Source organism: Sebastes fasciatus, chromosome 13 (assembly GCF_043250625.1).
Source record: "Sebastes fasciatus isolate fSebFas1 chromosome 13, fSebFas1.pri, whole genome shotgun sequence".
NCBI classification, from domain to species: Eukaryota; Metazoa; Chordata; class Actinopteri; order Perciformes; family Sebastidae; genus Sebastes; species Sebastes fasciatus.
This window is the reverse complement of record NC_133807.1, coordinates 28953852-28972672: the sequence shown is the minus strand read 5'-3', so window position 1 is coordinate 28972672 and position 18821 is coordinate 28953852. Positions and strand designations below refer to the sequence as shown.

The following is an 18821-nucleotide window of genomic DNA, read 5'->3' as shown; positions in this document are numbered from 1 at the left end:
CTGGCGACCCTCTTGCCGTGAGGCGATAGTGCCATGATTTGTATCATAGAAATTGATCTACTGGTCAATCTTTGTTCCTCCTCTCACCTATGGTCATGAGGGCTGGGTCATGACCGAAAGAACTAGATCGCGGGTACACTCCTCTGCCTGCCTGCCTTCACTCACACGAAGCACGCGTTCTCACGTTCTCACGTTTTCGCTCCACCTCTAGACGTGCATGCGCGCTCACTACACACTGCAGAAGAGTTAGTAGTCTGAGAATATCTAGTGAACGTTTGTGCAGAAATAAATGCTGCAGCTCCTCCAGACCAACAGAGGTTTCCCGTGTCTTGTGAAGTGACGGGGCACCGAAACGAGAAACGGGTGCCGGTGTCTCCCGTTCCCTGCGGCTGCGGTCGGGAGGCTGAAGCAGGAAAAGCCAACACTAGGATCAGCAGTGATTCATGGAGAGACCTTCGTCTGGTCAGCTAACATTACTGCCACGCAGCTGAAATATAGAGTGATATTGTGGTTTTAGCTGACGTGTGTCGCCTCACTGTTTTGAGCGATGCTCGTTCATGTCTATGTAGAGCAAGCAAAGCGCGAGCAACAGGACGCTGAGTTTCGTTGACTTAACGGCCACAGGTGTCGCTGTTACAAGCATTTCTGAAAGTTACAAATAGTCCCTTTAAAGAACTTTATTCTGACAGGTACAACCGGAAATGGGAGTTTTAACAGTTTAACTTGACACTGTATTGGTATATTTTCTTTGATTTAGCGCAGTGAACGAGGTTAAAACAGAACCGCTGACTGGAACTAAGCAGGAGTGGTTTATGGAGAGTCCAAGTTGTGCGTAAAGTCTGTGACATTAAGACAATATATTTAGGAGGTGTGCGTAAAAGAAAGAGAGAGAGTATTTATCAAGGTGGTTCCTCCTGTCAGGCACCTATTCATTTATTGGAGAGTAAACCAGTTAAAGGGAGGAGAGGACAGAGAGTCTGTGGAGAGCTGTCACTTTCTCTGCCTGTGTGTTTGTGTCAGAGAGTGCGGAGAGGGATTATCAGTACGCGCGTTATGCGGAGCGCAGTTTTGGTGATGCGTTCAGTGGAGAGATGTGCAGCGAGGAGCAGTGAGCGTCAATAGCAGGAGAAGAGGATCCTGCAGGTTTTCGTGGTGTGCACCGGCTCTGTGCATCACATCACAGGATTCATTGTGCATTTTTATTTCTTTTTGATGAACGCTCCTCTGTTGGTGCAGAGTGAAAGTCAAAAGATGCGCACCGCTGAACAAAGGATTTAGGGGAAAACCACATTTTTTTTAATCCTGACACCCCGGTGTGCGTGTCGTCCATCCGTGCCCGTTCTGCCTCTGAGGACAACGGACTAATAATCGGGTCTCCTGTTGGGTTTCAAAGCTGGAGGAGCTGCAGGAGGAGGAATCATCTGGGCTGATCATCGCGTAGAGCTGCGAGTCCATGTGGATGGAGATCGAGAGAGAAATGTGACATTTTTAACTCTCCACAGTCTGCTGCTCATCCAACCTGACAACCAAACCGTGCATCTGCCTTCGTTCTCCACCGGATTTGTTTACATCGATTAAGGTACGTGCTGCTCACCATGTAGCTCATATTGATTATGGAGGTTATAGGGGAGATGCTTGTGGAGATGCATGATATATATATATTCAGTGAGTGTTTTTAGCTGAACCCACAGAGGGATCTCAGGTTTATTTGAATGCATCTCTCGGGTTGTGTTGTAATAAGGCTGTTTCAGGGCTTATTAGGTGGATGTGCATCACTGACAGCCCGGTGGGGAGAAAAGCCAATGTCGATGCACCAAATGCATCTATGCATTACACCTATAGGTGTGTGGAGCAGAAAGGGCACGCAGTATTGTAGGCATAAATATACATTTACGCACAGCAGGGCATGCTGCAGAAAGGTACATTTACACACAGCAGGGCATGCTGCAGAAAGGTACATTTAACACACAGAGGGCTTATGCTTATGTGCACATAATGGCCTTGACCTCAAAGGGCATTTGTTAAGCTTAAATAAAGACATGGAGGACTTTGACCTGTGTGTTATATATATATATATTGAAGGATTTGCTGTGGAACATTTTGTTTCTCATGAGGATGAAAATGTTGGTCTCTGTTAGTAGCTGCACCTCGATTTTTTTTTACCTCACAATACATTTTAGGAGTGTCAATCACTCCTCCATTCTTTAGTTTTAGAGGTTAGATGTCATTCTTTATATTTGGATCACCTCAGTAACAATGGTCTTACTGCTGTTCCCTCAAACAAACACTCTTCTGGAACCCCCTCCAGGGATCCTCCCATGTGGCCGGTATTGTTAAGAGAGAAAAAAGAGCATTCTCCAAATGTGTGTTTGCATTAAGCTGCTCCTTAGGTCAGCTAAAACCAAGGGTGTCCCCTTTAGGAGACGTGTCCCTCCCACGCTGGCCTCATAAACAAAAGCCTCCTTGTCTGATTCTGGGAAGAGATTGCACTTAAATGGCCACTTGAGTCCAATTAGACTAAGGAAGTTTGCATGGAAAATGGAAGTCAATGCATGGATTGACTTTCTGTTGGTCAATAGATAGATGACACATGAGCCCGAGGCCTCCGTCAGTGCAGTATTTGTGTACTCAGAAAGCTCCCGGGCCTATTTTGGAGTGTTCTGTTTTCCATCATTAATCAATATTCAGTGGAGAGTGGAGCTGTTTATTCTCAGACTGTGCTTTCATGAGTTAGTTAGCTTCCTCATGGGAGAAGAGGACGCCACAGTATCTCCTCAGGGCTGATGCCATATGTACCTTGTTTGGATGAGTGTGTGTGTGTGTGTGTGTGGCCTCTGTATGTACACATGACACAGCTGAGTGTATGAACTGGATTTTCACATACATGGGAACTTCTGTTTTCATATGAGCATTTGTATTCACGCACCCCTCCTCCTCTCACGCACACCCACACACACACGCTCCAGGCACAAGGCTCGCTCCAATTCTTCCTTCGCACATCCGCCTGTTCCTTGTTTCTGCTGCTCCTCTGATCACTATCACACTCTCTAACCAAATCTGATCTCTCTGGGCTCTTGTGATCACCCCCCCTGCTCCCATTCATTCCATCACTGTATCTATAATAGAAGATGCTCAGTGACATCACATAGAGGCAGGACACATGACACCGGAGGTCTGCGGTTCCGTTCCAGGGTGCATTTTTAGGTTTGGGATGCCGTCACATCTGACCGATCTCGCCACATCGATTGTTGATGTAGGAAGAGGAGGAAGAGGAAGAAAAAGGGAGCAGAGGGAGGGGTTGCAAGGCGCTGGCGCTGTTAATTGTTAAGTCAATTAGCATATGGTCTTGCTGTGAGTGCAGTCACATGGTAATGAGGCCTAATTAGGATGGCTGGGGATGTCTGAAGAGGCATGAGGAAAATATTTCCACTGTCAGTTTCCTCATGCTGACACCCAGGAGGCCGGTGCCTTTCCTCTTGGCCCTGCTTCTCCTGTCATCTTCAAGTCTATTTAATCCTAAAACTTGTCCTCGCTAACTCCTTTTCAATATTTTAGCACACCCATACGTCACACCTTGTCGTCTACCGCATCACTCCTCCTCTATCATCTTCTTCTGCATCCCCTTTTTTTGCTGCCACACAAGGGATTGGTGACGTCACTGTGGAGGGTTACAGACGTGGAGAGACTAAAGGCCCATTCACAAACGCACTACAACCATGAAATTATCCAGACATTACCCGGAGGAGCCATCTGAGAAGTCAGACGGCTCAGATCATATGATGTGATTTATGGTTATTGTGCATTTCATTGGAAGTATTGGATGGGTTTCAAGTGGCGAGCTAAATGCATTCCTTTGCATTTGTTCAAGAAAAAAAAATCGAAGGATCGATGTTGATGTGATCAAATGAGTTTTCAAGTATCTATGAACGGGAAATTTGTATCGAAGGTTCACTGTGGGTGCTGCTGTGTAGCTGTGATGTCAGGTCTGTTTATTTCAGCAAACTTGCACCGGAGATATCTCTCTCAAAACGCAGACTTCGAAATGTTCTGGCTGTGCTTTTGCGATTTTTTGTGCGTAGGAGGTCTCTGACTGAATGCACGATTGCTAAGGGAAGGCCATCTCTGAAAAGTCACAAGTTCAGGGTTGACAACGACCACGTGTCCTGTCTGTCAAAGTGTCCTTGGGTGAGAAAGAGAGAGTTTATCTGTTGTGGATGAGCATCCTAAAGAGTATGTCCACGTTAAGCTCTTTTTCCAAATGGACCTTACCGAAAGAGAGGATGAATGTTAAATGCCAGCTTGGTGACGTCAGAAACGTAGGAAGCAAGAAAGAGATTTGCCAGCTGGTCAAAGAGACACACGAATCAGAGAAGAAGAAAGACATATATATGTAATATATGTAAAGTAAGACAGCCAGGTCCTCGTTGGTACTCATTACTTCTGTGACCTCCCTCCATTCCTTCTCCCGTCTGGACAACGTTTCAGGCCAGACTCCAACTCTACGAGCAACTTCAAGCCAATTATTCCCACTCAGGACACTAGAGAAGGTCAAGAGAGCTTAAGAGAGAAGAAACAACTGATAAAAGACCAGTCGGAGATGCCTCCAATGACAAACATAGCTAGCAGAGCATACAATCTTATTTTGAAGCGCAGATGCGTTTTAAATCCAAAGTAAATTTCCTACAGTGAGACAGAACATCCAGACAGCTCGGGTTAATTTAACATGACTGATATCTAAGGCCTTATGTAATCCCAGAGATGTAAATTTATGCGCTGTCAGAAAAGGAAAGGTCTGCAAGTGTTAGACAAGACGGTGGACGAGGCTGTGGAGTCTCGAACGGCGCCACCAGCGAGCAGATGCCAGCACAGGTCCCGCAGACGACCTGCTCACCTCAACAGCTGTGTTACCAGCCACACACACCTACACACTCATGTAGACTCACACATTTTCTCCGTCAGTAGTCTGAATAAAACAAAAGTGGGAGAGAGAAAAAAAAAAGTATCGAAGCGAGTCGTCAAAATGCAATAATCCTCCCAATTATCACCACGGTAATTAGACAGCATCTGCTTGTGTGCTATGTCTGATAATTATAGGAGGAGGTAATTGTACAGGACGGCTCGCTAGATTCCCCCCCGTCCCTGCCTATATCCAGGACTGCAGTGCTGCACATTTGCACTCTCAACGCCTGTATTCCTGTTGTGTGTATAAGGAATGCACGCTGCATACTTGTCACATTGTGGGAGAATGTGGTGCCTTCACACACACACAGATGCATAATACATGCCACCAAGCAGAATGTTCTATTTACATGCAAATAGAGCCAGCACACATGGGCATTATGCCAGGCTGTGTGTGTGTGTGTGTGTGTGAGTGACACGTGCAGCACGAATGCATGTAACCCCGCTGTATATGTGCAGAATACAAGATGGACCTCTGAGTGCCAGCAAGCTGCTTGGCGTTGAGGAAGATGATGCCCGAGAAACAGCAGCCATGCAGCAGAACTGGCAGGGGCTGGATCCTTCCCCCAGTTACATAAGATACACAGCAAGAATAAAGGCAAAGGGGGGAGGGAGGGAGAGAGGGAGAGAGGAGGAAGGGGCACAAGGAGGGAAGAAGGAGAAGGCAAAATGGAAGGAAGAGGGGTGTGTGTTTGGGATTAGATGGCGGTGGGGGTGAAAAGAGGGAGAAAATGTGGGTGTGCGAGGCGCATCTCTCACAGCACGTCTTCAAATGTAGCAGAGAGACGAGACCGCTGTGGAGGAGAGGTGGCATTGAAATCCGACAGAATAGAGGATTTTTAAATGGAGGGGAGGACAGAAATGGCTGCGTGGAGTGGGAGTGACAGAGAGAGAAACATGTCTAGAAAGATGGGAGGGGAGGATGAGACGGTGGCAGCATCCTCTGTGCATGCACAAAGCGGAAGGCCAAGGGCTCTCTCGCTCTCGCTCTTTGCACATGACTCATATTAGTGAGAAGCAGGGACTCAAGTGTGTGTGTGGCATGTGTGCTGTAGGTGTGTGTTATGTACTGTGTGTCGTGCATGTTTGCAGGAGGTGATTTTGCACATGTGTGTGTGTGTGTGTGTGTGGGGCCCTCTGTGTGCATCCTTCAGCTCACCAGTCTGCCAAGTCCCACTCAAAAAAGTAGCCAGAGCAACCATCTGTGCAAGAGGGGAGCGACTGGGTGAGAGGGTGAGTGAATGAAAAAGTGGTCACTCACTAGTGTGCACAAGCTCCTGTCTCTGTGTCTGGAATGTGTGGTTTCACAGGCTCTGTCATTAGGAAGTGTCACAAAGAGAAGTAGAAAAAAAGAAAAAAAAAAAGACAGAGGAGGAGGAGCAGTCGGCTGGAGGATGCCGAGCTTTTCAGCTCACAGTGAGCCTTTCTCTCTTTGTCTCCATGTCCCCCTTTTGTTTTATTCCTGTCATTTAGAGATGGGGCGTAACCATGGTTATCACTAGAAAAACAACATGACGTTGAAGAGAAAGCATGTGTTTGTCAGGAGCGTGTTGTGCCACTTGTGCAGGTATGCATGTAAGTGTAAAGTGTTACTGTGTAAAAAAGCTCCAGCACTGTGTTTTTGTGTGTGCGTGCGTGTTTTGGTGACTCATCCCTCCATAAGCACTGATTGATGTTAATGTAGACCAATAATAACCAGCGGCAGTGAGCTGCTGCTGCAACAAGGCGGGAAGGAGACGACAGGAAACAACGCGCTGAAATAACGGCAGGAAACGAGGGGAGCGGAGAATTTTTGTAATGAGGAAGCGTGAGGGGGAATTTGGAGGACTGTAAATCTCTGAAGGATACATGAAAGAGCTCTAAACAAATGAATATGCACAAACACACACGCATGCATCTTTCACTGTTCTGCCCTCTGGGGTCTCACTGAAATAAATAATGATATTTCACAGGTTGTAAACAATCGCTGCCTTGAAATGTTTATATGGATATTAGGACAGACACATCAAAAGCTTGTGCATAAATAGATGGACTAGCTATGCAGGCAACATCTGTGTGAACATGTTTGTGTTTTGTGTGTATGTGGAAAATTGCTGACTCTGAACATATATTTTAATAGATGAGAGTTCACTCACACAATAAGTAAGGGATAATGTACAGCGAGAGGGTCATTATTGTGAAATAAACCACAACAACCCCTCTTGCATCGCCCTGGAGGGGTTTATTTCACAACAATGACCCGCTAGCTATACATTATCCCGCTTATTACACGGCTACTTACTTAAGAAATCAATAATTTGACACAAAATGGTCCGCCAGGGTTCAACATCAGAACTGCGCCCATAGCAACGGTCTATTATACATAGCAACGGTCTGTTACACATAGCAACGGTCTGCTATACATAGCAACGGTCTGTTATAAAGAAATAACAGACTGTAGAACGCCGTGATTGACCAATCAGAATCACGTATTCTACAAAGCCATGTAATAATGTTAATTAAGTTATTAATAACACATTATACATTATTAATATATATATATATATATATATATATATATACACATTAATAACACAACCCTCTGTTGGGCAACCTTCAATAGAAATCAGTGGTAATAGAAAACCAGATCCTTTACTAGTAAAAGTACTGATACCACACTGTAAAAATACTCCACTACAAATAAAAGTACTGCTTTCAAAATGTTCCTTTAAGTAAAAGTATGTAAGTATAATTAGGAAAATGTACTTAGAGTATTAAAAGTAAAAGACTCAATGGAAAAAAAATGTCTGTGACTATTTGGTTGTTGTATGTAGGGCAGCAAATAACGATTATTTTCATTATGGATTAATGTGCTGATTATTTTCTCGATTGATTGTTTGGTTTGTAATACTTCAGAAAATAGTGAGAAATGCTCATCACCATTACCATGAGCACCAAGTGACACCTTCAAAATGCCTGTTTTGTCCGACCACCAGTCCAAAACCTCAAAATTATTGATTTTGAAATGTTGACGAATAATCTGTTATAAAACAGTTCTGTCGATGGACTAATCCGTTAATCAACTAATCGCTTGTTTTGTATACAAAATCTTAATTTGTAAAGCAACTATTGGTGTTAAAAGTACCCTCTGAATTGTAGTGGAGTAGAATTACAAAGTTGCGTGAAACGAAGATACTTCGAGGAACAGCGTGTAGGATCTGGCGGTATCTAGCGGTGAGGTTGCAGATTGTAACCAACTGAAGCCTCTCCCCTGTGCCAAGCGTGTTGGAGAGCTACGGTGGCCGACGTGAAAACGCCCCTCTCTAGAGCCAGTTCTTGTAAGAGTAGCGTAGGTCATTTGGAGCAGAGTGTGTGTGGGAGGGAAGTGAGTGCTGAGGCGAGAGAGAGAGAGCGGCGGCTCTTATTTTCGGGTGATTATAAACTAAAGAAAACATAGTTATATAATATTATATTCCATTTCTACCAATAGATGCCCCTAAATGTGACACACTGTTCCTTTAAGTAAAGTAGAAGCACCTCAGATTTGTGCTCAAGTACAGTACTTACTAGTACTTTACTTACTAGTAAATGTACTTCATTATGCTCCACCACTGTAGAAAAGTTACATCTGGTCTGAGTATATTTGCTGCAGATCCACCAAACTTCCTCCCACTTCTGTCCTCACTTTCCTCATGATACCATAAATCACAGTATCTAGGGGTCTGTCTCCGTCTCGCTGTCTGCCCCAGTTAGTTAGCTACATGCTGGAAGGACTGTGTGCGACCTGTAGCCCCGGCTGCTATGTATTTAAATCCACCACTCTCCCCTGACGGCTAGTTCATGTAACTCTCTCCGATTTACAGGCATGGAGAGAGAATACGAAGCTAGGGATATCCAGTGTCCTTTATGTGGTATGTAAATATTGTGGTACAGTCTATTTGTAGACCCCAGGAGCTCTTTTTATGTCAAAACTACAGCTGAAATAAACAATCCAAAGTGTAGCTCCAAGCATGGAGCGGCTGGAAAAGAGTGTGTGTGTGTGCTCTTTGTAAGCGTACATTGTTTGACACACTAATGTATGAGCCAGCTTGGAAAGAATTTCTGAAAGCTTAGCGACGTGGTGGAGAGACAGTTGACAGTAACCTGGCAGAATGACGTGTTGTGGTGGCTTTAAATACAGATCAACCTCTCAAAAAACACACAGATTGTCAGGTGAAACGACACCACTGATCATCCCGGCAAAGACCTCAATGAAACGAAAGAATGTGTATCTGTGTGTGTGTGTTTGTGTGTGGCTGTCTGACAGTTGTGATGAATAAAGGAATAAGTAGACTGAGACAGCATTGATTTTGCTCACCGAGCGCCGCTGCTGTTTTTTTTGTATTTTTTTTTCACGGGGACACAAAAGTACTTTGAGTGTTTGTACTTGTGCTGGAGGCGCTGTGTATTTGTGTGCAGTGTATTATGCATTGTCTCACGCCTTGCTAGATGCCCTTAGATGCCTGATAGCGAATAGAACTGCTTGTACGCACTACTTCCCTTCCCAGTATCTTGTTTTTTTCCATAAAAATATGCATGATGCTGCAGCTTTCCTGTCAGCGCTCCAGCAGCCGGTTCACTGGACATGACTGGACAAATAATACACTCTAGGTGCTCCGACTCTGACCTCGCTTCTCTGTGAATGAACTGAAGGCAGCTTATCTGGACTTTTCTGGGCTCGTTGGTATTATTTCTGCCATGTTTGTGTTGTTTGTTTCAACAACAAAATGAAACCTTAAAGCCTTTAAAAGAGGGCAGGGCTAAAGGCCTGTAGACCTTTAACCTTGAGCCCTTAAAAAAAGGCAGGATTTCAAAACCAAAGCGGGGGTCTGTTCAGAGTTTCAGAGACTTTGTTTCCTGCGTTTTTGTGACTTTGATAACAAAATAATAAGTACACTGCAACAGCATATGTTAAACTTTTGATTTTACCTCTAACTCAGGAATAACGTAATAATTCGCCCCTCTGGTCTGAGCTTAGCGTGTGAATCTCTGGCGTAAACTAATATTCATCCGTTTTTCTTTATTGTTGTTCCTGCTTGAGTATTTCGTTCTCTTAGTTCTCTCCATTTCTCTCTCCGTCTCTCACTCACTGAAGGTCCTTTCAGACACAACGCAACAACGGCACCACTGCTCTCTGAAACCTGTTATTTCCAACGGCTTACGCCACGCCACAACGGCTTTTCGCTACATCGAGCAAAGCTCAACTTTAGGAGCTGCACGCCGTGGCGAGCGCAGCTCTAACATGAGCTCAAACTGCGCTGTGTCGCGAGCATAGACTGCTCTATTCCGCCGGGAAACGACAGTTGGTGTGTTTCTATTGTCGTCCGGGTGGAAAGAGTAGGGATTATACACCAGAAACAGGTTGAGATAACGAAAAAGGGAAAAAAAAGTGTGAACATTTGTCAGAAATCGGGAGAAATACGTGAGAACAGTGACCCCGGGAGGAAACCGGGAGAGGGCAATGAGAAACGGTTGGGTTGGCAAGTATGGCTATAGGCTACAATTGGTGAAACAGGATGTGTGTGTTTGGAAAGGCTTCAGTCATTCACCCCGCATGAACTACTCTTCTTTGTTTCCTCTCTAAAACACAGCAGTGGCTGATTATCTGTATTGTCACTCACAGACGGATGATTACTGTGGGAATGACTGACTGCTCAGCACCGTTGCATTCATGACCAGAATGACTCATTCTTTTTCTCTCTCCATTCCTTTGACTTTCTCCATCTTTGCTCCTTCATCTCTCTCTCTCTCTCTCTCTCTCTGTCTTCTGGTCTGTTGATCTCTCAGAGATGGCGTTCCTCCCAGTCCTCCTCCTGCTGCTGCTGACTGTTGTTCAATGCGCCACCAATCAAGACATGAGCCCGTACGAGGCTCTCCCAAGAGGCTGCGGATGGGGCCTTGTGCATCCCTACACCCTCCTCTGTGACCTGGACTCCATATGGGGTGTTGCTGTCGAGTCAGTGGCCGCCGGCGGGGTGCTGACTGCCATCTTGCTGGCCCTAATCCTGCTGTGCCGCTTGCACCACATCAGCGAGGCCGAGAAGCGCAGCGGCGTGGGACCCATCCTCCTGCTGCTCCTCGGCGTCCTCGGCTTGTTCGGCCTGAGCTTCGCTTACCTGATCGAGCAGGATGAGTCTTTGTGTTTGCTCCGCAGGGCCCTGTGGGGTCTCCTGTTTGCCGTCTGCTTCTCCTGCTTGTTGGTGCAGGGCGTCCGCCTTCGCAGGATTGGCCGCGAGCGCCGGAGCCCCGGGGGCTGCGCCCTAACAGGCCTCGCGCTGGGTTTGAGTGCCGTGCAGGGCATCATCGCCGCCGAGTGGCTACTTCTCACCGTGCTGAGGGAGGGACGAGCTGCCTGTCAGTACCTGCCGGTGGATTTCTCGCTGGCCTGCAGCTACGTGCTAGCTCTCCTGCTAGTCGCGCTGACTGCCGCCTCCCTGGCCCTGTGTGGGAAGACACGCCAGTGGCGCTGCAATGCCATCTGGCTAGTGGTGACCTGCCTGCTGTCGCTGCTGCTGTGGGTGGCCTGGGTGGGCTTCTATCTGTACGGCAACGCCTGGCTGGGGAGGTCCCCGGAATGGAACGACCCGGCACTGGCCATCGCTTTAGTGGCTCAGGGCTGGCTGCTGCTGATCTTCCACGCCATTCCTGAAGCCCACATCTGCCTGAGACCCCCTCCTCAGCCCACCGCCCCAGATTACTTTGACACCTCCCAGAACTCGACACGGATGAGGGAGACCAGCTTCGACGAAGACATCCCTCTCTCCCACAGGCAGTTTGTGGAGAACCAGGGCTACGGATACAGCGACGAGAACGCTGCAGGTACAGCACAATCCAATATTTCAGAGCAGACACGCGCAATGTGTGCGGACAGGAATGTAGGCCAAAGTGAGTAATAGAGCACCAGGAAATATTTGCATGCGTGGCTAGAAATAAGTACAACAGGAAATTTACTGTGGTTACACAGCAAGTGTTTCTTTCTACAAGAGAGAGACAGTGTTGTGGTGAGTCACAGCGAGTAATCTCTGTGTCTATTCCACGCAAAGGCTTGAGGACTGGTGGCGGTGGCGGTGCCGGGCAACACAACAGCAACACCGGCCCCAGACCCAGCGCTCCTTTCCGCAGCAACGTCTACCAACCCACCGAGATGACCATGATCCTGAACGGGGGAGCGGTGAGTACATCCTCCCAGTCACAGGTACACGCCGCTTACACGCCGCTCTCTCATTCGACCACGCCGACAAGACTGCATGCACATTTGTGCGTTCCAGACCGTTACGTCATTGCACAGGAATGAGGGAGAGGTGTGAGTATGTGTGCATTATCAGGTTGTTGGATGCATGGTCATGTGCCTGTGCGTGTTGTATTTTGTGTTTTTTTGTCACAACTGGTCACTCATCTGACATTGAGATTGTGAGTGTGAGAGAGCTTCCATATGCTGCTGCTGCTGTGTGTGTAAATAAGCCGCTATATAGATGCTATCTGTCCACTGAGTGATGCTACTGTCTGCCGGGCCTGTCGCGCCCTTCGTTATGCAGGATGAATTGGCACTCTGCCGGGCACAGGTGGACTTATTTCCAGCCACTGTGTTATGAATTAAGCACAACACACCACCTCGCACACCACTGGAGGCTAAAACGCTGAAGCAACACTCTCCACTGACTAAATTTGTAGTCACTATTCCTAGAGATCGCAGGCGTGCTGATTTAACCGACAAAACGGGAACACAGAGATTTCTCCTTAAGCTGCTCTGCATAAAATATCATTAGTGTTTTTTTGTGCATTCATTTTAAATACTCAAAGGGAAGTGCTTTGCATAATGCGTACAATATATTAAATGAGAAATTCAGCTTCTAACATCGCAATTTAAAAGGATGGAAGCACAGAATTAAGTAGAAGAGAGCGTAGGATGCAAGTGCAAGGTGGATAATGGTCTAAGTGTGTAAGATTGAGTTAACTGAATAGTTTGACATTCCAGAAAATATGTTTATTCGCTTCATTGCAGAAGGTTAGATGAGAAGATTGATACCACTCTTTTGCCTGTACAATAAATATTAAGCAGCAGTTAGCTTAGCTTAGCGTAAAGACTGGAAATAAGGGGAACAGCTAGCCGGGCTCTGTACAAAGGTAACAAAAAACTAGGGATGTACCGATCCAACTTTTTCAGTCCCGATACAGTTTACCGATCCGATACCAGTGTTTAATTAATAAGCTGTAGGCCTCACTGTGTGGAAGTGACTGGGATCATTATTTTTATGTGTAAGGCAACATCAGGCTTGACTTAAACATTGTTTTCAGAACTTTGTAAAACAAAACGTAATAAATAAAATACATAAAATAATAAATCATACAAAAAATCTTAAAATTTAATAGGAATTACAATTCCAGTATATAATGTCTATAAACTAGAATTGAATTGAATAGATCGGCCCCATTGTCACCGATATCCGATCCAGCTATTTGAGTCAGTATCGGCCCGTTATCCGATCCGGTATCGGTGCATCGCTACAGAAAACACCTACTAACCACCCACAATTTTACACTTTGTTTTTTGTAAACATATGAGGTATAAAACTAGTGAGCTTTAGAGGTGCTGGTAGATGGATTTTGACACAGCCTGAGCCAGGCTAGCTGTTTCCCCTTGTTTCCAGTCTTTGTGCTAAGCTAAGCTAAACCAGCTGCTCATATTCTTTGTACAGACATATCTGAGAGAGATATCGATCTTCTCATCTAACTCTTGGCAAAAAAAAGTGAATAAGCCTAGTTCCAAAAATATCAAACAATTGCTTTAGAAGGAATGGCGAGCATAAATGACTATTTAAAGATGGTCAGGGCTGAGCCAGGTCTTTTATACCTTCTGGAGGTTTGTTCCAGCTTTGCAGAGCACAATAAGTAAATGCTGCTTCTCTGTGGTTTGCCTTAAAATCTGGGACAGTTAGACAGCTACTAGATGACACGAGAGGGTTTATGTTAAGTAGAAGACAGTCAGAGATGTATTTTTTCCTTAAAGCTGCAGTCGGTTATTTTTACATAACTGTCACTATATCCTGACAGTAGTGCATGAGACAGGTAATCTGTGAAAAAAATCATGTTCCTCTGCCTTCTTTTGGTGCTCCTAGCGGCATTTGCAAGTTCACGAGTGATTGACAGCTGCTGTAGAGACTGCTCAGCTCTGACTGGTTGTTTTCCTTTGGCCGTTTTGCAAGGAGAAAAAACTGACAAAAATGCCGGTAGGAGCACAGGAGGACACAGAGATTACCTGTCGCATGCACTAATGTCAGAATATAGTGACCTTTTATAAAAATAACTTTTTAAAAAAAATCATATTTGCTCAAAGTTACCGACTGCAGCTTTAAACCACGGAGGGATTTGTAGACAAACATGAGTAAAATGTGTAAATGGGGCCCATGCAGCTACTGTATGCATGTGTGTAAAGATGCATGTGTGAATATTAATGGTATCCACATTATTTATCATTCACAAACTTACATTTTTCCTTCTACAGGTGCCCTCTGCCCCTCCAACCTACACGGGGAGGCAGCTGTGGTGAGCGAGAGGATTGGAAAGAAGAAGATGTGTGGTAGAAAATGAAGAAGAGGATGGAGAGGGTGAGGAGGGAGGGAGGCGTCCGGGACGACGGGGCCCGCCTGGTTGAATTGGACTTAAAAACACGGATGCCAACAGGGCCCCTTTCACTCTGTGTACAGACTTAAACACTGACTGTGTGCCAATCAACTATAGTATGAGTGTGTGTGAGACTGAGAGAGAGTATAGGGTATGGAGGACAGAGCTAAAGCTCTTCTAGCACACAAATCTCTATAGAAGGGTTAAAAAAAAAACTCAAATGTGACCAGCAAGTAGCAAAACAAATCACGCTCCGACTCAGATCTGAAAACATCAACATTCTTCTTTCTTTGTGTTTGATTTGCTCTCATGAGACTATACAGCACTGTAAGCACCCTTGAAAAAACTGTGAAAATCGCTTTATTTTCCCCCGCTCCATCTCTCTTCCTGACGGTCAGGATGTCTTTTCTGCTGCTCCTCACAATGCTGACGCTCACATGGAAACATTTGGCTCTGTCCTCCATCCATCCACAGTGTAGGTGAAGACAGAGCACATGGGCAAACTGTACAGCTCGAGCACCGCCCGCTTAAAGAGAATCCAGCCTCTGTGGGTGTGTATGTAGAGTATATGAAAAAACAAGAGTGTGTGTATTCCCTACATCTCAACTCGACCGCTCCGATAAACCTCCCCCCTCCAGACTGTTACCCCTCCGTGAACACTTCTGCTTCCTCCCTCTCCATCTCTGTTTCCGGTTTCACTGCACCGTCTGTGAATATATCACATAAACTCTTCTCACCTTGCCTCATCCTCCCACCTGCATGGACACTTTGCAAAAATGTGAAACAAACTGTGAAGCCCGAACTGCGGGTCGGAGAGATGAAGAAGTGAAGCAGCCTGGAGCACCTGAACAGAGGGGACGCAAGCTGCTAATGAACCGCTGTTAGATATTCGACGGAGCAGAGAGCGGATTCTGATTGGACGAGGAGGGCGTCAGTCATCGGTGGGGGGAGGCAACCGCCTGGTGAATCTAGGTCAGCTGCTCTCCCACATCTCCGGTGGCCACTGGCGTTTTGAACCAGCCAGGAGAAACTGTCACTTTATATCAGCAGGAAACGGAGCGAGGAAAATGAAACGCTCTCCTGTACTTAGCTCCTCTATCTGTGTTAATGTGTGCGTAAGTGTGATTTTATGAGTGTCGGGGCGGGGGGAAAATTCAAAAGTCAAGGTTGCTTTCCAGCCCGCTCTCATTCCCAGGGCGTCAAATACCGACGCTTTGTCACGGCCATCGGCGTTAAATACCAATGCTTTGTAATGCCGTCGGCGTTAAATACCGACGCTTAAAGCACCCTTTAGCGTCGGCACGCACCGGGCTTTCCATTAACTACAACGTCAACTCATCCGCGTCAATACGAAACGCTCAGGGAAAGTGCGCCGGGAGTGTGGCGACGTAGCTTTAAGAGCGAAAAGAGACACACCGGGCGGGCGGGAAGGTTGCTGGATGGGTCCAAAAAACACAAGGCTTTTATCCAGGAGACCGCTATTTGTGTCCCGTGCGTCACGTTACAATCAGCTGTTCATTCATGTCCCGTGTTCACAACGTTCAGTGTCACTTTTCACTGTACAAACGTAGTAGTTTTCCCAACCATGTTGGCTTTTCCTAAACCTAACTATCGTGGTTTTTATTGCCTGAACCTAATCAAGTGTTTTTTGTTCAAATCACAACATTAAGCACATGTTCACTGCGACCGAAAAGAGTGACGCCGAGGGGCCTGATGAAGCGTCAGTATATGACGAGTTGGGATGAGAACGCGTTGGCGTGCGTATACGTCAAAAGTCGAGGTTGCTTTCTGGTGCTAAATAATCCTCCACACGACTTCCCAGTGCGGCACAGAACTACAGGAACAACACTGATGCAGAAAACTGTGTGAGTGACAGGTTATAGATAGAGCTGTGGCTGGTGTGTGGAGATATCCTAGAGCCTTAGAAAAGATCAGATTTACAGTGCAAGGTAGAAAGAGGGAGATCAAACAGAAGAGGAGGAAGAAGAAGAAGGGGGGATGGGAGCGGGGAGGAAGGAGATAGCGAGTGACGGTCCGAGGGGAGTTTATATGCGACAGTGCGAGATCTGTGTGAGAAAATGGCTCCCTGGTCCGTCTGTGTGTGAGTGTTTGTGTGTGATGTGCGGGCGGCCGTGCTGCTCTGCTTTATGTGGTTGTCTTCTTTATCTGGTGAAGCGTCTCCCTCCTCCTCCTCCCTCCTCTTCCTCCTCCTCCTGTCTCCCCGTGGTCGGCTATAGCTCGAGTGTAGCCCCGTGCCAAGAAGGACTCTTGTTTCACTGGAGTCGCCGTTTCACGCCCTTTCCCTTCATCACGACACCAGCTCTCTCTCTCTCTCCACCCCGAGAGAGCTGTGTACATAGTAGTGCTGTAAAGCTTTGCTTGCTTGTTTACTTTCTTTTTTATTTTAACTGTAGCCTGAGTTTAGACACCAGTGTCATAATGACCCACTGGAAAACTGACTACTGTTTTTATCTGGGGATCTTTTTTTATTTTTGCTTTGTTGTTCATACATTTGCTTGTTGTTACATTATGCTTTCTCTCTTGCTGGTGTCTTTTATTTTTTTAAACTAGCATTTTTGGAACTGTTTGCCAACACTAGATATGCTTTTTTTTTTTTTTGGATTAATGGTCAAGGAAATGATATGAGTTTTATAGGGATTTACGTCGGTTGTACCTCCCGCGCAGTATTCTCAGTCAAGACAGCGGTCCTCTCTTTGCTTTAACAGTTACGGGGAAACAAACAACTTATTTTTTCAGAAAAATGACAATAGCTGTGAATATTTTTTGGCACTTCATGCAGTAAACAATGACTTATTCTTCGATACTTTTAGGGATAATTATATATAAATATATATTAAAAGAAAAAAAACAGGGAGCAGGGACGGCTGAAAAAACTTCAAGCCCTCCCAGTAATTTTGGCGACCCCTGGTCTCACATCAACCCTTGACTAAGAAAAGCCAAAAGGGTCAACCCTTGACTGTTGCTGTATGTTTATGTCTTACCCACTGGCTATTCTAAAATAGGACTGGTACCAGCAGGCCAGCTCCATGCCCAAAGAGAGCGTGTCCTGCTACGTCAGGCTCTGTTTGGGCCGACCCTGGTCAGAAAACAGGCTACGGACCTCCAGATCTGTGCGTCGTAGCCCGTGAAGAAGAACTGTCCTCAGGGTTTTGGATGGTCGGCAGTAACGAGACAGAGCGGAGGAGGGGGGGGAGGAGGTTTCAGTTCTTGTGATGTTTTCACTCAATGTGGAGTACAAAAAAAAAAACAATAACATGTGACTTTGTAGATTTTGCACTTGTCGACTACCTATCTGTGCATGCTTATCACCATTTCTACATGTAAGACCTTTCTCAGACGTACTTTTGAATACTAACTATTTATGTAAAGGTCGTGTGACAGCAATCATAATTTCAGTGTATATCAGATGACACACTTAATGTCTGTGCTTTCTTAAACACAAAAAGAGAGCTGGCTCTTGAGAAGCAAAGAGATTAAAGTCAGGGGAAAAATGGTCCAAAATAGTATGATTCCACAGAAAGGAACACAATGCCATCATCACTGGACCTAATAATAACTTCCTCTGTTAGTTTGAAGACTCGAGGTGGGGAGAAAAAAAAAGAGAATCTTCTGACTGATATCGTCTCTGTGTTTAAAATCAAATAGACTGTGGTGAAATTTGCACAAAACTTCTATATGTTAAGTTTGTCATCCCTGGGCAGCCCACTGAACACCCATCCTCCCTGGGGTTGACATGTCCTTGCCTGTCCTCTCCTGATTTGTCTTGCCTTCAGACTGTTCCAGCGGGGCAGCTGACAGGGGTGATATTGGTTTTCACAGCTGTGACTGTGCAGTGACGCAGCATGCCTATGTATAGAACTTGACTCCCCTGATTAGAAAAATTAAAAGAAAAAAAAACACACAGTTAACTCTCTTGTTTCTGTAACTGAATCAGGAAAAAAATAAGTTCAATAAAAGTGTCATGTTTGTAGTTAACTTTTAATTTGATGTGGTGTTTTTTTCCAAGGTAGTGATGCGGTGACATACATGATGAATTAGAGCCCAAAATTAGAGATATTTGACAGTTAAAAATCTGATAATGATAATATCATTACATGTTACACTTTTGATAAGGACCCCCTTAATTAATTTAAAGGTACAGTTTGTAGGTTTTGGCGACATCTAGTGGTGTGGTTGCAGATTGCAACCAACTGAGTACACCT

The 18821-nt window shown here is 45.6% G+C and overlaps 1 protein-coding gene across 4 annotated transcripts; it reads left to right on the top strand.

The window, feature by feature from the left end:
- The first annotated feature begins 744 nt into the window (after nt 1–744).
- Nucleotides 745–18594, top strand: gprc5ba (G protein-coupled receptor, class C, group 5, member Ba). Of its 4 annotated transcripts, none has more exons than XM_074656726.1 (4): nt 745–1579; nt 10765–11862; nt 12021–12172; nt 14480–18594. In XM_074656726.1, exons 2-4 carry the CDS (start codon nt 10767–10769, stop codon nt 14522–14524), a joined length of 1293 nt encoding a protein of 430 aa, XP_074512827.1. In that variant the 5' UTR covers nt 745–1579; nt 10765–10766; the 3' UTR covers nt 14525–18594. The 4 variants fall into 4 exon arrangements, with proteins under 4 accessions (XP_074512827.1, XP_074512830.1, XP_074512828.1 ...); XM_074656729.1 differs by having other exon boundaries at nt 746–1579; nt 10765–11796; XM_074656727.1 differs by having other exon boundaries at nt 746–1579; nt 12021–12148.
- The last annotated feature ends 227 nt before the right edge of the window (nt 18595–18821 follow it).

Bases quoted from the DNA above. Each gene is read 5' to 3' on its own strand.
- gprc5ba (XM_074656726.1), top strand. From the start codon at position 10,767: ATGGCGTTCCTCCCAGTCCTCCTCCTGCTGCTGCTGACTGTTGTTCAA. The intron at 11,863-12,020 runs GTGAGTAATAGA...TTCCACGCAAAG, and splicing joins GGACAGGAATGTAGGCCAAA to GCTTGAGGACTGGTGGCGGT. The intron at 12,173-14,479 runs GTACACGCCGCT...TTCCTTCTACAG, and splicing joins GTACATCCTCCCAGTCACAG to GTGCCCTCTGCCCCTCCAAC.